Source organism: Bufo gargarizans, chromosome 4 (assembly GCF_014858855.1).
Source record: "Bufo gargarizans isolate SCDJY-AF-19 chromosome 4, ASM1485885v1, whole genome shotgun sequence".
Classification (NCBI taxonomy): Eukaryota; Metazoa; Chordata; class Amphibia; order Anura; family Bufonidae; genus Bufo; species Bufo gargarizans.
Window position 1 is genome coordinate 89,134,780 of NC_058083.1, and position 20,418 is coordinate 89,155,197.

A 20,418-nucleotide genomic window follows, 5' to 3' on the forward strand; every position below is an offset into this window, starting at 1 on the left:
AATTATTTATCTTTGACTCATTTTTTTACATCACAGAAACCTGACATTTTAACAGGGGTGTGTAGACTTTTTATATCCACTGTACATCCCTAGACAGAAGGATTAAATCCAAGCCACAGCAAGAATGATGCCCTCGATGGGCATTTAACATTAACAAAAGCTTTTTCAAAGGCATGTTAGATATAAAAGATCAGGGTTATATAGCACAAACATTAATAGTAAATATAAATATGGCTGGTTTACAGGGATGGTCCAGGATCAGAAAAACCAAGCCACACCTGTCCACAGATTTTGTAGGATAATGCAATCAGCCCTACTCACGTCAATGGAGTTTAATTGCAATACCAGAAACAGTCTTTGGACAGGTGAGGAACTGTTTTGGAAAAATGCAGCAGTGATGTACTAATTATGTACAAGCGAGAAAGATCAAGATATCACAGCCAACCAGTTGTTATGTGAGTGAACCATGCTGACACAAGTTGAAAAGTATCACAACCTTCCTGTGGAAAGATTCTGAAGTCATTAGTAGAGTTGGTTAAGAACAGTTGTCTTGTGACTTGTGACCCTGTGGTGTAATCTCTTGGTTACTCAGTTATGGGCCTCAAAAAGCTACCTTTTTATACAGATTTATTTGACATAAAAACTATAAAAGGAAAAACTAACCTGAAAACAACCGCTGAGGAAAGGGTTTGATCCCTGAAACGCGTCCAGTTTAAGACAGCAAAGTTTTCACAATCGCACCCTGAGGTGCCGACACCCTAAGGCAGCCCCCTGGACCCTCTCTGATTGGAGTTGTGGATTATTGACATTGCACGGTCCGGACTTTATGACCCAACACACCATCAGCTGATTTGTTCTCCAACGAGCCGCATGGTATCACGTGGTGTGCCGCCCGGTCACGTGGGACGCCGCGTACCAGACCTAGAGACCACACGGGACACCGATGTGAGTCTGAGCATATTTCTCTACCTTTATCCAGCACAAAAAGAGGGGTAACGTACTCTGCCCCACGGGGCTATACTCACCTATCTAGCATTACAACATTATGCATGGTAACTGAGTGCGGTCCAGCTCATAGACCAACATCATTTCATATCCCCTTAGGGCATTACACTTGGACTCGGATTGCCCACCAGGGATCAAGTCCATACTTTGCACTTACGGTCATCACATTGTTTGTTTGGGCCTTTCAGGCTTTTATGCCCGATTGGGCACATTCGTACTATCCTATGGATGTATAGTTTTATCGTTTTATGCTAGTTTTTACATTAGATATACATTAAATGTGGTTATTGTCACCTCATATTGGTGGTCCCAGATAATTGAGTGCCCTCCTATTGTTTATATTGAACCTGAAAACAAACCTGGACCATAAGGAATCAGGGACCCAAAGGTCCATCTGACACATAAAAATACATCACTAGTATAAATGACACATGGGCAGTGGGGCCCTGATGCTAATTTTGCATTTGGGCCGGAGAGCCCTGCCTGTCTCAACATCTGAATGGAGTTCCTTGTATTTTTTGTATAGATTGTTGTAAAAATGTACACATTGTAATGTACGAATCATGCAGTTTATTGAGGGCCACAGCTTAACTAGTCTTTTTCTTTTATCATTTAGGTGTGCTCACATAATAACGAGACATGCTGAAAGCCATGAGGATCACTACTTTCTCTCTGACATGTGCAAGTGTGTTTTTTTTAATTGGAATATACATCAAATCAAACCAAATAGAACGGAATAGAAGGGAATCAACTGTCATGCCTATTCTTCCCCCAAATATTAGCGTATATCCCCAAAATATATTTAAGGGTGGAAATGGGATATTTTTTCTAGAGACCACGAACAGAATGGAGCCACCATCCTTGGTCTTATGTGCAATTGAATCAGCAGCTCGAGTGTATCATGATCGACCAATAGGCTTCTTTATGAAGGGGCTGTATGATATTGAAACAGAAGAAGATATGAACACAACCAGGAATCTTTTTCCGACTCTCTCGTCTTTTGATAATGTCTATATACTGCCTCTGAGACTTGAGGAATTGTTTAATAATACACCTCTTCAATCATGGTATGAAAAGGTATGTAGAAGTTATTAAAACATGTGTATAATGATGTGAATGTTACGGTACGTACAAAGCATAATCATTTTCTATGAACTTGCCTCTAATGTGTAAGAGTGATGCTCAGTCCATTGAAATACAGTTCTGCTCCTAAATCCTCACAGATTCTGCTGACGTTCCACAGTACGCAAGTGAGCACATTATTTAAATGGGTTTTCTGGGAGATTTTCACTGATGACTTATCCTCTGGATAGGTCATCATTATGTGATCGGTGGAGATACAACACCTTGGACCCAAGGTGATCAGCTGTTTAGGAAGGCAGCGGCACTCACAGTAGCATTGCGGTCTTCTCAAAGCTTTCCTTAGGCCTAGGCACAGCTCAGCTCCATTGAAATGAATGGGTCTGACTGGGATGCACCTAGCAAAAATTGTGCATACAAAACTACAAAACATATAGGGTCGTACAGCTCCACATACTGCTTACATCCAGTGATGTCTCCTCTAATGTAGGCCATGATGATGTATTTCAGCCGCATCTCGTGTCTGCAGAGTTTGACAAACAGACATCTTAGTTTCCTACTTCTCCATCATCCTCCCACCTTCTGAACACCACACCCTGCCACCTCTAATACTGTACCTGCTGTGCTCCCCAATACTATACTGTAGAAATAATTCACTTGGAAATACTAGTACCATGCAGATAGTGCCACCCTCACTAATGATTGTTGGCACACAGTGTCCTAAAATACACTGTGCCTAGCAAATAGTGCCCCTGACACTAATAATCTAAACATAATGTCCCTCAAAATAATTGTGCTAAGATGACACTGTGCCAGGATGCCCCCTAAACTAATAGTGTTCCCCAAAGACCCACCAATAGCAATAATTTTCTGCCAGAGGGCACTTAGTAGCAATAGTTCCCCTACAGTCCTCCAACACTAATATTGCTCCCATAGTGGCCATAATAGTAGTCATGTTCCCCATAGTATTCTCATCTATATATATAAAATAGGAATGCTAAGTGAGCTTAGATACCGAGGTACCAGCCAGTACCAAAGCCTACTTCAAATTCCTATTTTAAATTGTATTAAAATACCCAGATATGAATACAGTAATGATTCACCAAAGTCTCAAGCTACTTTGGGTGAGACCAATTTTCGTAGTCAGGCTGTCTACCAGCATTCCGACCCCTCCTCCCGGGTGGGCCCCTCCCCCCTATTCCACTCTACATTCTCTCTCTCAACATCTTCTTCTGAAGTGACAACTCAGATACACTCACACATCACAATATAGATGGAAGTCTCCCCAACAAAAACAATAATTGTCCAATAAAGGACCCCTAGATCCCCAATCCCCTTCTATATACACATTTATGGAACTAGGGAACCACAATGCTTGAGGATCTATCTCCAGTATAATATATCCCACATTGTTGAGAACATTCCCAACCTAGTGTTCTTATCTTATATTTATATTTATCTTTCACTTTCTTATTATAACATATGGACTTCTCTATAAATTAAGGATATATATGCATATCCAGATGTATATGAAAGTATATTGACACACACAGAACTATAGAGATTTTATGAATCTCATTCCGTTTTATTTTTATTTTTATTTCTATTCATTTTTATTCAGTTTTATTCTTATTCTTAAATTACAAGTTTTAATCTTATTCTTAAATATAAATATTATGAATGAAATATTGAGACACAATATGGCCGTATCCTGTCCGTCTCCTCATAAGTATCATATTGTTCCATTTGAACTTCATCCATTCTACCTACAATTCCAGGATTAATGTCACAGAACACCGTTAATTGAGGTCTATAACCACTCCCCCAGAACCTTAATTGATCCAATAAAGACCACATATATAGGATAAAGAAAATAGGCTACCCATTCCCACTGATGAAGGAGCAGTGAGCTTCGAAACGCGTATGGGGTAAAATGAGGTAGCCATACCCATGACAAGCTAGCTAAAATTAAAAGGATCCGAACTTCCAACAGCTCCGGAGCACGCTTAACTTTTGAAAAAACCGCAGCCTCTTATTCCCGCCATCGGACAGCACGTGTAACGCCGATGAAAATTGAGCGGGAGAATCAGTAAGCGCAGGTGACGTCACCGAAAGTTACGCACAGCCGCAGCAGTAGACGGGCCGAGCATACAGCTCCGTAAGCAGGAGTCTTTGAGCGGGAAGAAGACACGCAGACGCCACCCGCCCGCCAGGAGACGCCACCCGCCCGCCAGGAGCTGCTCACCAACCCACATCTCATCTACAGGAGGGTAACGTACCTGCTACAAACAGCAGTTCTCTATTATAACATTATTGTGGGACAACTGTGGAAGCAAATTATTACCAGCAGGAGGTGAAACATTCTACCCATTTGAAACAAAGGGGGCAAATTCAGATCGGATACTAATTCCCCCCCCAAAAAAGGGGGCCCTCACCTCTCATCTATATTTGTTCCTTATTTGACAAGATCGGACTTCTACTATCTCACCTTTCATACTACCATCATCTTATTCATTGTATGTACTATTTACTTCAAAGGAGAACGCCATTTTGTGCCCAGGATCCATCACTACTTATACACGTAGTAGTTGACGGATACAAGCCACATATTTATGTCAGCAATCTACTCTTTTTTATGCATTGTTACTTTTTTATGCACTGTTGCTTTTTAGTCCATAATTTGTGAATTGATATTATATTGTCCACATTTTATACTTCCAGGAGAACGCTATCTTTTACTAGTTATATATCTTTTTGCCAACATCTGGCATATACCAGCCAGCTATTACTAATAAAATATTCTTTTACATGCAATACCTATGACTAGAGTGCCATCCCTATACTTATCCTAATGAGACCAATTTTGGCCAGCGTGGTGATGTCATACGTCACCGTGCACAGGATTTTGTGCAAGATCTTCAATCTAAATGTTGACGGCCAGCCCGTCACAAGCAAATGAATGAGGTAAGTATTTTTTTTTTTTTTTTACCACCATTCTGGGAAAATCGATTCGCTACCACGAAGCACTAGGAAATTTGGCTTCGAGGCAAATAGAATTTTCCCTGAAATTTGGATTGAAGTCCATTTTGTGGACTTTGATTCGCTCAACACTAGTCATAATACATACCCCAGCTGCTGCAAATCATAGCAATACACACTTCAGATGCTGCAGAACATAATAATACACACTTCAGCTACATCATAATACACACCTATACTACATCTGCATTTTCCTTTCCGGTAATGAGATCCATCATAGGATTTCAAAACCGGAGGATAACACTTCAGTTTTGTCCCCATTCATTGTCAATGGGGACAAAACTGAACTGAACCGAACGGAGTACACCAGAATGCATTTCATTCCGTTTCGTTGTGTTCCTATGACGCACACAAAAGCATGGCCAGCAGCGCTTTTTAGTGCGTCATGGGATACAGATGAAGACAGATCCAGCATGAAACACAATGTAAGTCAATGGTGCCAGATCCATTTTCTCAGACACAAAAGTAACTATCTTAGTAATTTTAGAGATAATTTAAACGGATAAGTTTAGAACGGATGCAGCCGGTTGTATTATCCTAACAGAAGCATTTTTGCTGATCCGTGATTGATCCAGCAAAAACGCAGATGTGAAAGTAGCCTTATCTTCTGAAGAACCTTATAATACACATCTCAGCTGCTGAAGAACATAATAATTAGAGATGAGCAGTTTTAAAAAAATTGATTCATATGCTATGCCGAATTTCTCCAAGAAATTTGCTTAGTTATGAATTAATTGGTCATGAATCGCATGAAATCAGGTATATCCAGACCTCTCAATGTGAAAAGTATATTTAGGTCACAGGCTACTGTAGACTCTGTCATATCTTTGATAGCCAGTGTACATCCATACACATGACAGCTGCCCCAGCACACTCAGCTCTGCTGTCTCTCTATATGACAGCTGCCCCAGCACACTCAGCTCTGCTATATATCTATCTACTGTATAGTAATACTTACATATATATAGATATAGCAGAGCTGAGTGTGCTGGGGGAGCTGTCATGTGTATAGATGTAGCAGGGCTGGGTGTGCTAGGGCAGCTATCATATATAGAGATATAGCAGAACTGGTTGTGCTGGGGCAGCTGTCATATATAGAGATATAGTAGAGCTGAGTGTGCTGAGGCAGCTGTCATGTGTATGGATGTAGTAGAGCTGGGTGTGCTGGGGCAGCTGTCATATAGAGATATAGAAGAGCTGAGTGGGCTGGTGAAGCTTTCATATAGAGATATAGCACAGCTGGGTGTGTTGGGGCAGCTGTCGTGTATATACAGTGTATGTATAGTGCTTTGTATGTAGTGCTTTGCCTCTGATACAGAAGGTTGTGGGTTTGACAGACACTCATCTCCCTCTCTTGCTGCAGCACAGGCAAGGAATCTGTATCCTGAGGATGGCAATACAGATGACTATGCCCGGGATTCGTCTGATTTGAATTTTGTAAATGAGGTCGGGATTCGAGTCCACGAATCCTTTGAATCCAGCAAGAGTCGAGGGATTTGTGGATTCGACTGATTTGTCGTCCCACCTCTAGTAAAAACAGTGCAATGCAAATTCGTAACGCGAAATACAGGCGTAGGTCACTTTGGCTAAATTTTTCAAGCTGCTAGAAATTTCATGAGTTTCTCCTGAGGCTGGAGAAAATGGTTGGCACTGCAGAACATTACAATAGCTTTATATGCAGATAGTCAAGTGCTCCAATATATTTGCAATTGCGCTAATCGGCAGTAATTTGAATATTTTTGCGCACTACGTCCAACTTCACATTTTAGTAGGTCTGACTACAGATTACTGATTGGTGCACTAGGTATTGTTGCGAACTTGACATTGCTTCCTTCTCATTGAAGCAGAGAGAAATCATGTGTTCAGATGGAAAAAAAATGCTAAATATTTGATTTATAACGAATATTTAGCACTATATTCTAAATATTCACGATAAAAATTGGTTATTCGAATATTCACACTCAACACTAACAGGGAGTCCCTCCGAGTCACTTGCGCAAATGGTCCACTGCATGGTCACTTGCTTGGGTAGTGACAGCCAAATTGTCACCATTCAGCAAAGGGATGACTTCTGGCTCTCCACCTTGTTGGACCCTCGCTACCAGTCAAAAATGGAGGCCTTTTTTACACCCACTGAGAGGGAGGACAAACTGAACTACCGTACTATAGAGGCATCCTATGTAGTCAGTTGGCTGATGCCTATCTGCGCCATTGTCCATCGTCTCGCGGGTCTGACCTGAGGAGCCCTCTGCACTCACGTTCTTGTGTGGTAAGAGAAGAGGACTTCCAATGTGGAACAATACCGGAAGTAGATAGTGCAGCTGGTAGTTAGTAGGAGGAAGTGTATGTGAGGTGGGATGCGTTCCACTGTGGAATGCATCACCTTTAAGTAGGGCGCGTGAAGGAGGAGGAGTTTACAGGAGGGGATGGCGCAACCCAGACGGGAAGCCCAAATCGCAATATTCCTGATCAGAATATATAAAAAATATGGAAAATTTGTTTTAGGAATAGGTGTTCAAGTAAAGAACAAGGAAATGAAAACTCATAGTAGATGACTCTAAAAGAGCATATCTCATAAATCACTAAGTCAAAGATAGACAGTACAAGAAGAATGGAAAATTGTATAAAGGATACATTGAAGAGTGGCAAACGAGGTGGGGGTCCAGTTCCTAATGTATCTGGAAAACAAGAAAATAAATCATTAGTATCTCAGTCAATGCATGTAATCAGATAAAAGCTGACAATTCATATTCCCTATTGAGACCCCTGTCTTCTAGACTCTGTAGTCTATGTATCCAATAGGCTTCTAGTTTTTTCAGCATGTGTGGTTTTTTTCTCCCACATCTGGGCATACTTATGTGCTCTATGACTTGAAACTTTAATTGAGATAATTGTGTTTCATTTTGTGAAAATGATGTGGGGCTGGGAGTAAAAGGTTTTGACAACAAATCGTAGATTTGTGCTGGTAAAGCCTATCTCTAACAGTTTAGGTTGTTTCGTCAACATATATTAGGCCACAGGGACATTTAAGGAGATAGACAATGTAATTTAATTGGCATGTGTGATAACTAGAGCTGAGCGGACACCTGGATGTTCGGGTTCGACAAGTTCGGCCGCACTTAACAAAAAAGTTTGAGTTTGGGACCCAAACTTGACCCCGAACCCGAACCCTATTAAAGTCAATGGGGACCGGAACTTTGGAGCACCAAAATGGCTCTATAAAAGTCACGGAAAGGGCTAGAGGGCTGCAAATGGCAGCAAAATGTGGCTAAGAGCATAGCAAGTGCTCTGCAAACAAATGTGGATAGGGAAATGACTTCAAATAACATAAAATACTTAAAAAATAAAATAAAATAATCTTGATCTAAGAGAAGGAGGTCCATATGGAGTAGGAGGTTGAGGAGGTGGTGGATGTGGCGGTGGAGGTGTAAGCGGCGATGGAGGAGGAGGAGGTAGCCAACACTGTTTTTTGTTTTTGTTTTTTATTTTATTTTTATTTTTTTGTTTAAATTTGTATAAACCCCAAAACATTGGGAAATATAACCTGTGATAACCCCCTCCACCTGTGCTAAACACATGTTTAGACAATACACTGGCTGCAGGGCAGGCCTGCATCTCCAAGGCGTAAAGGGCAAGCTCAGGACATGGGCCCAATTTAGAGACCCTGAAGTTGAAGGGGGCAGACCCATCAGTCAGTATGTGTAGACTTGTGCACACATACTGCTCAACCTTGTTGCATGTCCCTGTGACGTCCACGATCCAATTGGATATCTTCTCTATCAACTTTCAATGTTCTTTTCTGCGCCTACCATGGTGATCACGGATAGCGGGGAATCAGGGTTCCAGGCCGGAGATGGAGCCTGAGAAAGGAATACCACATCCAAGGGAGGTCAATTAATGAAATTAAATGTGATTGAGCGTAAATGTGGGACAAATTATTGAAGACGAAGCTTCAATTACCCACTCCCGACTAGGGGAGGTAGTGACGATAAATAACAATACAGGACTCTTAAGATGCTTTGTTATTGGAATGATCACTAAAAAATTACAGGGAATGTCATGGGAGTATTTTGGATTTGGAAACGTTAGACAGGGGAGGCCCTGCTGCCGCTTTGTTGACTCTAGATAATTTCTGCCTCATGGCACGTCCCTGTGACGTCCACGATCCAATTGGATATCTTTTCTATCAACTTTCGATGTTCTGTTCTGCGCCTACCATGGATATCTTCTCTATCAACTTTTGATGTTCTTTTCTGCACCTACTATGTAGATCACGGTTAGCAGCGAATCAGGATTCCACGCCGGAGAGGGAGCGTGAGAAAGGGATACCATATCCATGGCTGAAATGTGATCGAGCGGAAATGTGGGACAAGTTGTTAAAGTGGAAGAATTGAATGAAAAAAGGGGGCAAGCGTCAATTAAAGATGAATTTTAGAAATTTAAGTCCCTGTCACCTATGCAGAGCAGTGGTTTTTCATCAGCAAAAATAGGTTAATGTCACCCACCAATGGAACAGACGATTTTACTAAAATTAGGTCCCTGTCACCTATGCAGAGCAGGGGTGTCATGGAACCATGAACCAGACGTACAACAAGAGATGAGTGGAAATAAGAAGGCTTTATTGAAAATAAAGCTGTAAGGCAAAAGTCCAAACGGATGGCTAAACCGAAGCAGGGTCTTGCGAAACCAGGGATCAGGAACCAGAAGGGTAGTCAGACGAAGCCAGGATCAGGAACCAACAGGGTAGTCAGACGAAGCCAGGATCAGGAATCAGCAGGGTAGTCAGACGAAGCCAGGATCAGGAACCAGAAGCAGCAGCAGTCTTAGAAGCATGTGAGCACAGGAGGACCAAGCAAGGAACTGAAGCCACAGACCTCCTATATATATGAGCTAGGCATCCAGCTCCTCCCAGTGGGAAGGAGGAGCCGCAGGGTGGGAGGCTACAAGAAACCCAGAAACCAAGATGGCCGCCAGCACATGTCAAACGAAGGAGAACAGCAAGGAGGTAAGACCATGACAGTACCTCCCCCTCAAGGGCCCCTCCTCCGCGGAGTAAGGAACGGTTTCTGAGGGAAGCGTGCGTGGAAGGCTCGGAGCAAGGCAGGAGCATGGACATCTGCGGAGGGAACCTAGGAACGCTCCTCTGGACCATAACCACGCCAATGGACCAAAAACTGCACCCGGCCGTGGACCAGGCGTGAGTCCAGGATATTGCTCACCTCATACTCCTCACGATTGCCCACTTGGACCGGACGAGGCCGAGGAATCGAGGAAGTGAAACGATTACACACCAGTGGCTTCAACAGGGAGACATGAAACACGTTGGAGATCCGCATGCCAGGAGGAAGCGCAAGGGCATAGGCTACCGGGTTTACCCTGCGAAGCACTCGGAAGGGACCAACAAAGCGAGGCACCAGCTTGGGAGTGGGCACTCGAAGGTTGAGGTTGCGGGTGGACAACCATACGCGGTCTCCGACCTGGTAGGAAGGAGCGGGCGCTCGTCTGCGATCAGCCTGGAGTCTCTGGCGCTGCGCAGAGACCTCAAGGGACCTCTGGATCTGTACCCAAGAAGCACGTAGGACGGAAAGGTGATCCTCCACAGCCGGAATATCCTGGGGAGAGAATACCTCCGGTAACGAAGCAGGTTGGAACCCATAATTGGCCATGAAGGGAGACGTCCCAGAGGAAGAGTTCACCGCCGTGTTCCTGGCAAACTCAGCCCAAGGCAGGAGGTCAACCCAATTGTCTTGGTGATCGGAGACATAGCAACGAAGGAATTGCTCCAAGGCCTGATTGGATCGTTCTGCGGCCCCATTGGACTGAGGGTGGTAGGCCGAGGAGAAAGAGAGATGAATCCCCAACTGGGAGCAAAAGGTGCGCCAGAACCTGGACACAAACTGACTCCCCCGATCCAACACAATCTCCTTGGGCAAACCGTGCAACCGGAAGACCTCCTTGGAGTTATGGTAGGTTCGCAACAACCGAGTGCGCAACTCCTCAGGCACAAAACACCTGCCGTTGGGTCTCCCAGAGGGAGCACCAGATTGAGCCGCCAAAATCTGCTCACCCAGGGGAGAGGTCAGGCTGGTGCGAATGGCGGCCAGGATCTGATTCGGAGGTATGACCGAAGTCGGAATCGACTCCTCCCCGGACAGCTCGGAGTACTGCCGTGATAAGGCATCCGCTCTGATGTTCTTGGAACCGGGTAGGTAGGAGACCACGTAATTAAAACGTGACAAGAACAGAGCCCATCTGGCCTGACGTGGTGTCAATCTCTTGGCCTCAGAGAGGTAGGTCAGATTCTTGTGGTCCGTCAGGATGAGAACCGGAACCACCGAGCCCTCGAGCAAGTGCCTCCATTCTTTAAGGGCCTGCACGATGGCCAATAACTCCCTGTCACCAATCTGGTAGTTGCACTCCGCGGAAGACAGTTTCCGGGAGTAAAACCCACAAGGAAGCAGAGGACCCTCTGGTGTTCTACGGTGAGACAGGAGGGCGCCTACTCCCGTCTCAGACGCGTCCACCTCGAGGACAAAAGGCAACCCAGGGTTGGGATGCGACAGAAACGGAGCCGACACAAAGGCGGACTTTAGAGCCTCAAAAGCTCGGATGGCCTCGGGCGGCCAGACCTGGGGATTACTGCCCTTCCTGGTCAGATCCGTGAGAGGCTTGGCTAGCATGGAAAAGTCCCTGATGAACTTCCGATAATAATTGGCGAAGCCCAAAAAGCGCTGCAGGGCACGAAGACCACTGGGCTGGGGCCACTGTAAGACAGCCGAAACCTTCTCAGGATCCATGGAGAACCCCTCAGCGGAAATGATGTAACCTAAGAAGGTTACCTGGGATCGGTGAAATTCGCATTTCTCAAGCTTACCGAACAGCTTGTTCTCTCGTAACCGTTGCAACACTCGTCTGACATCCAGAATGTGGGCCTCCATGGATTCAGAATATACCAAGATGTCATCCAAATAGACCACCACACACTGCTGCAACAGGTCACGGAAAACATCGTTGATGAATTCCTGGAAGACTGTGGGCGCATTGCACAACCCAAAGGGCATAACCAAGGATTCATAATGACCGGTCCTGGTGTTAAACGCGGTCTTCCACTCATCGCCCGCCTTGATCCTTACCAGGTTATATGCCGCCCTCAGGTCGAGTTTGGTAAAGACCGTGGCCCCTTTGAGGCGATCGAACAGCTCGGAAATCAAGGGTATCGGGTAAGCGTTCTTGATCGTGTGCGATTGAGACCCCTGTAATCGATGCAAGGCCTCAACTCACCGCCCTTCTTTTTCACAAAGAAAAATCCAGCCCCTGCCGGGGACGAGGATTTGCGAATGTGTCCGCGTGAAAGCGCCTCCCTCACGTACTCCTCCATGGCCTCATTCTCCGCTACCGACAGTGGATAGACTTTGCCACGAGGCGGAACGGCACCAGATTGTAACTCTATGGCACAATCGTATGGGCGGTGCGGAGGTAGGGCAACCGCACGCACCTTATCGAATACATCCCGGTACTCCTCGTATTCAGGAGGCAACAGAGAGTCCGAGGAAGTACACAGCAACTTGACAGGCCCATTGATGCAACTAGCCCCACACTGCGGTGACCACGAGAGGATCTCGGCCGATTTCCAATCGAAAGTCGGATTATGCTTCTGGAGCCAGGGGTACCCCAAGACCACCGAGTAGTGTGGAGACGAAATAACCTGGAGACAGACCGACTCTCTGTGAACGGCACCAATGGCCATCCCCACTGGAAGGGTCTCATGAGTCACGTGTGGTGGCAGAAGGGGTCTGCCGTCTATCGCCTCAAGAGCCAGTGGGGAACCTCGAGGCTGCAGAGGAATGGAATTGGCGGCAGCGAACACACTATCAATGAACAAACCACCAGCACCAGAGTCCACCAACGCCTGGGTCGTCACCGAGCCCCCGACCCAGGAGAGGACAACAGTAATCAGTGGTTTGTCAACACGGGAAACCGGGGACGAGGAGACTCCACCCAAGATCTGCCCCCGACAGGATCTCAGGTGCGAGCGTTTCCCGGACGGTTCGGGCATGCCAACCGAAAATGCCCACCGAGACCACAGTACATGCATCGGCCCTCGCGTCTCCGGAGTACCCTCTCCCCCTCGGACAGGCGAGCAAACCCCAGCTGCATGGGTTCACCCCCAGACAAGTCATCCCCAGGAGGCGTGTGAGGAGAGGGAGGCACGGGTGGGACAGCAAACGTAGGCGCCAATCTGTTAGAAGGCCTCCGCAGGCTCTCCTTAAAGGAAGGTCTCTCCCTGAGTCTGGTGTCATTCAAAATCAGGAAAGAAATAAGAGACTCGAGCTCCACTGGTAGGTCCTTAGCTGCAACCTCATCCTTCAAGGCATCCGAGAGACCATGAGAGAAAGCAGCGACCAGAGCCTCATTATTCCAGCCCACCTCTGCTGCCAGGGTACGAAACTCAATGGCGTATTCAGCTACGGATCGTGAACCCTGTCTGATGGACATAAGGAGCTTCGCAGCAGAGGCAGCACGAGCCGGCACATCGAATACCTTCCGAAGAGAAGCAACAAAACCAGAAAACTCGGCAACCACCGGATTGTTGTTCTCCCATAAAGGGCTGGCCCAGGCCAAGGCCTTGTCCAAGAGCAGCGAGATCAAGAAGCCCACCTTTGATCTCTCAGTGGGAAAGGCATGTGGCAGCAACTCGAAGTAAATGCCCACCTGGTTAAGGAAACCTCGGCACTGAGTTGGCTCTCCCCCAAAGCGCTGTGGAAGGGGGGCAGAACTGGTCATACCCCGAAACACCGCAGGCGCAGCAACAGGTGTCGGGGTAGACTCTGGCGCAACAACCGGAGTGGCAGTAGGAGCGGGCCCAGGAGCGACAACCGACCCATCGGCAACGGAAGCTAAATGAGCCGTGCGTTCAAGCAGGGTTTGCAACGCCACAGCGAACCGACCCAACAGGTGATCCTGCTGATCAAGTCTGGCAACCAGCGTAGGTAGCGAGGATGGCCCTGTACCGTCAGAATTAATGGCTTGGTCCTAATGTCATGGAACCATGAACCAGACGTACAACAAGAGATGAGTGGAAATAAGAAGGCTTTATTGAAAATAAAGCTGTAAGGCAAAAGTCCAAACGGATGGCTAAACCTAAGCAGGGTCTTGCGAAACCAGGGATCAGGAACCAGAAGGGTAGTCAGACGAAGCCAGGATCAGGAACCAACAGGGTAGTCAGACGAAGCCAGGATCAGGAATCAGCAGGGTAGTCAGACGAAGCCAGGATCAGGAACCAGAAGCAGCAGCAGTCTTAGAAGCATGTGAGCACAGGAGGACCAAGCAAGGAACTGAAGCCACAGACCTCCTATATATATGAGCTAGGCATCCAGCTCCTCCCAGTGGGAAGGAGGAGCCGCAGGGTGGGAGGCTACAAGAAACCCAGAAACCAAGATGGCCGCCAGCACATGTCAAACGAAGGAGAACAGCAAGGAGGTAAGACCATGACAAGGGGTTTGTATACGGCAAAATTGGTAAAATGTCACCTGACAATCTAACAGACGATTTTGGGAAATTTAGGTCCCTGTTACCTATGCAGGGCAAGGGTTTATTTAGGGCAAAAACGGTAAAATGCCACCCAAGAATGTAACAGTTGCTTTTGCACCCTGCTCCCTCTTTTGCTGTGCTGGTGCCTCTGTGTGACCACCGCCTCTTCCTCCGAACTCGCATGACCTTGAATCCCTGTTGGGTCTAGTGTCTCATCATCCTCTACATCATCTTCCACCCACTCTTTACTCCTGCCCTTCTTGTTGGTCTGCAGACTGCAGAAAGTTGCAGCAGTTGGCACCTGTGTTTTGTCATCATCGGAGACATGCTGCAGTAGTCTTCCAATGTCCTCATCCTGAAACATAAGTGGTTGGGCATCTGTCACGGATGGTGTTGCAGAAAACTAGAAGACAACAAATGAAGATCCGACTGACTTGATCCCAAACTAAGGAACATAAGGGTGAGCCCTGTAAAAGCCCTAGCGCTCTCCCTGACTTCTCAGCCCATGCAAAGATCTCTATGATAGATAATTGCATGCCCTCGTGATTCGACAGTATGACCACAATGGCTCCTCACCTGGTATACCCTCGTAAGAGGGTGCAGAATGCATCGACATATGTTTGTGGGGTGCATGCGCGTTCTCCGGAGGGAGAGCGTTTTGGGGATTACCGTTGATGGCGCGGTGAGTGGCTAGTCCCCGCCATTCCTTTACCATTGCCTGTTTTGGTGTCCCCTTACCTTTTTATGCTTTCACAGTGGTTTGTTTAGTGTGCGGTTGCACACCTACGGAAGAGGGTGCAGCATGCATCGCCATTTCTTGTGGGGTGCATGCGCGTTCTCCGGAGGGAGAGTGTTTTGGAGATCACCGTCCCTCTCTATGTTCCTATCTCTGGTCGTCTGCTGGCAGCATTCCATTAGTGTTAAGGCTGTATGCTGGGTAGGAGTGTCTGTTGGCAGCGACTGGAGTGGGGACGTTAATAGAGAGTGGACGCAGTGTCAGTGCGGTCTCTCCGGGCTGTTTCTTTGCTGGTCTCCGGTTCCTGTGTGTTGCTCCGGAGCCTGGCAGTCGGGTCCTGGTTCCTGTGTGTTGCTCCAGGGGTCGGCAGCAGTCCTGGGGAGACTCGCGGGTATTGACACTGTTTCCCTTATTTTACCCTTCTCCTATCCCCTTGTTGAGTCCCTCACCAGTTTCCCTTTTTTTTTTTTTGGTGGGGGGGCTCTGAGGGGTGGGAGTGTCATGACCATGGTCGTGACTCCTGTAACCGCACGCAGTTGCCTGCGGTCTGGTCTGGTTGTCAATCACAGGTGAGGGCTGAAGTATGTTGTCTCACCTGTGGTTGCCGCTGGCAACATTGTTTATGTGGCAGCATAACAGCCTGAGCTGGTGCTAGGCAGCTTGCTGTAAGTGCATGCGGTTGCACCTGGCAACCTGTCTATGTAGGTGTGCCTTGTCTCTGTTATTGTGCAAAAGGTTTATTTATGGGTGCACGTCCCCTTTAAGTGGCTGTCTTCCCTTCCCTTGTGTGAGAAGGGTTAATTCCCTTCCTAGTGTGTGAACACTGGGTGTGTCTGTGTGGGTGTGGCTACTTGGGCCTATATAGCTTCTGCTGTGATTCAGAAGTCTGAGGGGTACTTCAGCTATGGTAATCTGGAGTCATCCTCCTTCTTATTTACCATCTGCCAGTGAGGGCCTCCCTTGTGGTCATAAATGTTGTTATGTGATGTTAAGTTAATGTTTATGTGGTGTCTGTTATTATTGCAGCTATGCTTCTGGCTTCCTGTGTGTTTATGTGTGCTGTGTCCTTTTATGTCTGTGTGTGGACTTCAGCACTTGAGCTCAGGGATCCAGTCAGTGTCTCTGTGGCAGGTAGGGGTGGAAGTCTTTCACTCTACTACCATATCCATAGTCTGTTTATGTTTTATATCCCCTTGCTGCTCGGACAGTTTAGACTCCTGTTTCTCTGCGTCCAGGAGGAACAGGTGGTCTACCCAGCTCCTAGCTCAGGGATCAGCGGAGGGTGAGTAGGGATCCGAGGTTCCTGAGCATGAGCCCTCCTACCTTCAAAGTCGGCTCATGCAGTTAGGCGTCAGGGTCCGATTAGGGATGCGTTAGGAGGTGACCTGCTCCCTTATTCTGTTGTCCTGGCCGAGCAGCAAATAACATCTCGTGGCATCGCACGGCTGAGGGTTTCCCCCATTCTCAGCCGTGACAGCATCCGTGCATTCAATCTCTTCCACTTCTGGGGCAGGGCTATGTGGATGGCCCTGGGAAACCCTGCCTGCAGAGTCATCAAAAAGAATAACAGATTGTTGCATGACTTGGGGCTCAGACTGCTTGGCTGATTTGCAAGGGGGTGAGTTGAAAGATAGATGGCCATGGGCTGTAGGTGCCAACTCTGATCTTTCAGCAGGGGACTGGGAGGGAGACAATGAGAATGAACTGTAAGCACTGTCAGCCCCCCAATCTACTATACTCTGTACTTGTTCTGGCCTCACCATTCATACTGTCCTAAATGCAGTGTAGGCCGCAAATGTACTTTCTAGCGCAAAAGATGAGCATTTGTCACCCAACAATGTAACAGAAGAATTAGTAAAATGTATTTCCCTTTCCACTATGTAAAGCAGGAGTATATCACAGCTAAAAATTGGTGAATGTCACCCAACTATGTAACAGACTGCAAATAAAGGCTTCTGTACCAAATATTAACACTGATTTTCTCAGGTGTTCAAATGCTTATGTTCAGCAGCGCAAAACAAATACATTCTTTAAAAATCATACAATGTGTTGGTGATGCAACAGAGATACAGGCACTCTGGGTCGCATATTTTGGTTCTGCCCATTAATTACCAGTTTCTGGTCCGCTATTGAAACAAAAATAAACCAAATATGTGGCACTTCTCTCCAGCTTACTCCTACCTCGGTACTATTATGGCTGCCTTCCAAGAGCTGGTCTCCTAAACCTTTTGACCTTCCCACCTGGCTTGTTCAAGCAGCTAGGTCCCTTATCCCGCTGCATTGGCTTGACTCAGCTCCTCCTACCATCCCCCAATGGGAAACAAAGGTGAACCAACTATATCTCATGGAAGAACTCAGCAATTGGGCCAATAGGTCCCATTCAAACTTTTTGCAACTATGGAAACCATGGATTGATTACAAGAAAACGTAATTTGAAGGTGACGCCTTTAACCTTTAAACATAAATTACATCTTAGCATTCCATAATGAGCTGTACTGAGAACAACCTGCGTTCTGTTTGTACCTCGCGGAGGATACTACACCCCTCCGTGAGTTATCCATATTTTAGTTTTTGTTATTATACTCCTGTCAAAGCCGGCTAGTCTTCATATGAAGATAAACGCAATGCTCGAGATGTTGTAAATCTGGTTAAGCCAACCAGAGTAATGTTTACCACTCTTATATATGTATTGCCCAAAACCACAAGCTTTGACGAGAGATTGTTACTCTTATACTTATCTGCTTTGTCTATAATTGCAAATATGTAAAAGTGACTTTGTAACTTTACAATATCTTATTTGACTGCATATTGGGCACATATTTTCTTTGCGAAAAATCAATAAAACAGATATTTGATTAAAAAAATCATACAATGCGATTTCCAAATTGTTTTAAAAAAATTCTGTCTCTCAGAGTAGGAATGCACCTACAATGTGAATTTCAGACCCCTCCATAATAAGTGGGAGAACTTGCAAAATTGCAGGATGTTTAAATACTTTTGTTCTTCACTGTATATCACAGCGAAAAATTGTTGAATTTCACCCGACAATGTAACAGACAAATTAGTTAAATGTATTTCTGTCTACTAGATAGAGCAGGGGTATATCACAGCCAAAAAAATTGTGAATTTCACCCAACCATGTAACAGACAAATTAGTTAAATGTATTTCCCTGTCTATTAGGTAGAGCAGGGGTATATTCCAGCCAAAAATTGGTGAATTTCATCCTACAATGTAACAGGCAAATTAGTTAAATGGATTTCCCTGTCTAGTAGGTAGAGCAGGGATATATCACAGCCAAAAATTTGGGATATGCAACCCAACAATGTATCAGACAAATTAGTGAAATGACTTAAAATAAAATAATTAAACATTTTAAATAATAATCTTGATCTATGAGGTGGAGGTCCTTATAGAGTAGGAGGTTGAGGGGGCGGCAGTGGACGTAGCAGTGTAGGGGGAAGCAGCGGTGGAGGAGGAAGCCAACACTTTTTTTGTTTTAATTATTTTTATTTTTTGTTCAAATTAGGGTACACCCGAAAAGAGTGTGAAATATAAAAAAAAACAAAAAAAACAATGAGCAATTGCTCTGGAGTATAACAATAGGCCGGTATACATGTCTATTCTGCACAAGGTACGGACAAGTCCTTTGGGATCCATGCCGGGTTCATTGTAATGAATGTGAGCTTGTCCAAATTGGCTGTGGACAGGCAGCTGCACTTGTCTGTAATAACGCCCCCTGCTGTGCTAAACACACGTTCAGACAATGCACTGGCTGCAGGGCAGGCCAGCACCTCCAAGGTGTAAAGGGCAAGCTCAGGCCATGGGTCCAATTTGGAGACCCAGAAGGTGAAGGGGGCAGACCCATCATTCAGTACATGTAGGCGTGTACACACATACTGCTCTACCATGTTGATGAAATGCTGCCTCCTGCTAAGGCCTCTTTCACACTTGCGTTGTCCGGATCCGGCGTGTACTCCAATTGCTGGAATTACACGCCGGATCCGGAAAAACGCAAGTGTACTGAAAGCATTTGAAGACGGATGCGTCTTTAAAATGCTTTCAGTGTTACTATGGCAGCCAGGACGCTATTAAAGTCCTGGTTGCCATAGTAGGAGCGGGGAGCGGGGGAGCGGCATACTTACAGTCCGTGCGGTTCCCTGGGCGCTCCAGAATGACGTCACCGCGCCCCCATGCGCATGGATGACGTGCCATGTGATCACGTCATCCATGCGCCTGGGGCGCCCTGACGTCACAGACGGTAAGTATGCTGCTCCCCGCTCCCCACTACACTTTACCATGGCTGCCAGGACTTTAGCGTCCCGGCAGCCATGGTAACCATTCAGAAAAAGCTAAACGTCGGATCCGGCAATGCGCCAAAACGACGTTTAGCTTAAGGCCGGATCAGTGCCTTTCAATGGGCATTAATTCCGGATCCGGCCTTGCGGCAAGTCTTCAGGATTTTTGGCCGGAGCAAAAAGCGCAGCATGAAGACATCCTGATGCATCCTGAATGGATTTCACTCCATTCAGAATGCATTAGGATAAAACTGATCAGGATTCTTCTGGCATAGAGCCCCGAGGACGGAACTCTATGCCGGAAGAAAAGAACGCAGGTGTGAAAGAGCCCTTAGACGTTACATATTAGCTGGTGGTGCTGGTTGTTGTGGCATACTGACAAAACTTTTCCACATTTCGGCCATACTTTCCCTGCCTTCTGAGGTGCTGGTGGTGCCCCAGCTGCATTAGCGACCTCTTCCTCCTCCTCTGCCTTCGCCTTGTGTTTCCACTGTGCCCCCGCTATCAGGTGGGAATGCCACCAGCAGCGCGTCTACTCTCGCATCTTACGATCGCGCTTCAGTGAATTAAGGACGGTACCTTGTCCTTGTAATGGGGATCGAGCAGCATGGCCACCCAGTAATAAGCACAAGTTAGAATGTGGCCAACTTGGTGGTCGTTGCGGAGACACTGCAGCATGTAATCGCTCATGTGTGCCAGGCTGCCCAGCGGCAACGACAAGCTGTCCTCTA

At 46.3% G+C, this 20,418-nt stretch overlaps 1 protein-coding gene across 1 annotated transcript in view; it reads left to right on the top strand.

The window, feature by feature from the left end:
• The first annotated feature begins 1,761 nt into the window (after nucleotides 1-1,761).
• Nucleotides 1,762-20,418, top strand: part of LOC122935236 (alpha-1,4-N-acetylglucosaminyltransferase-like) — a 35,144-nt gene continuing 16,487 nt past the window's right edge. Inside the window, exon 1 of the mRNA XM_044290999.1 lies at nucleotides 1,762-2,082. Coding sequence (XP_044146934.1) covers nucleotides 1,762-2,082 — 321 coding nt within the window. The remainder of the gene's footprint in view (nucleotides 2,083-20,418) is intronic.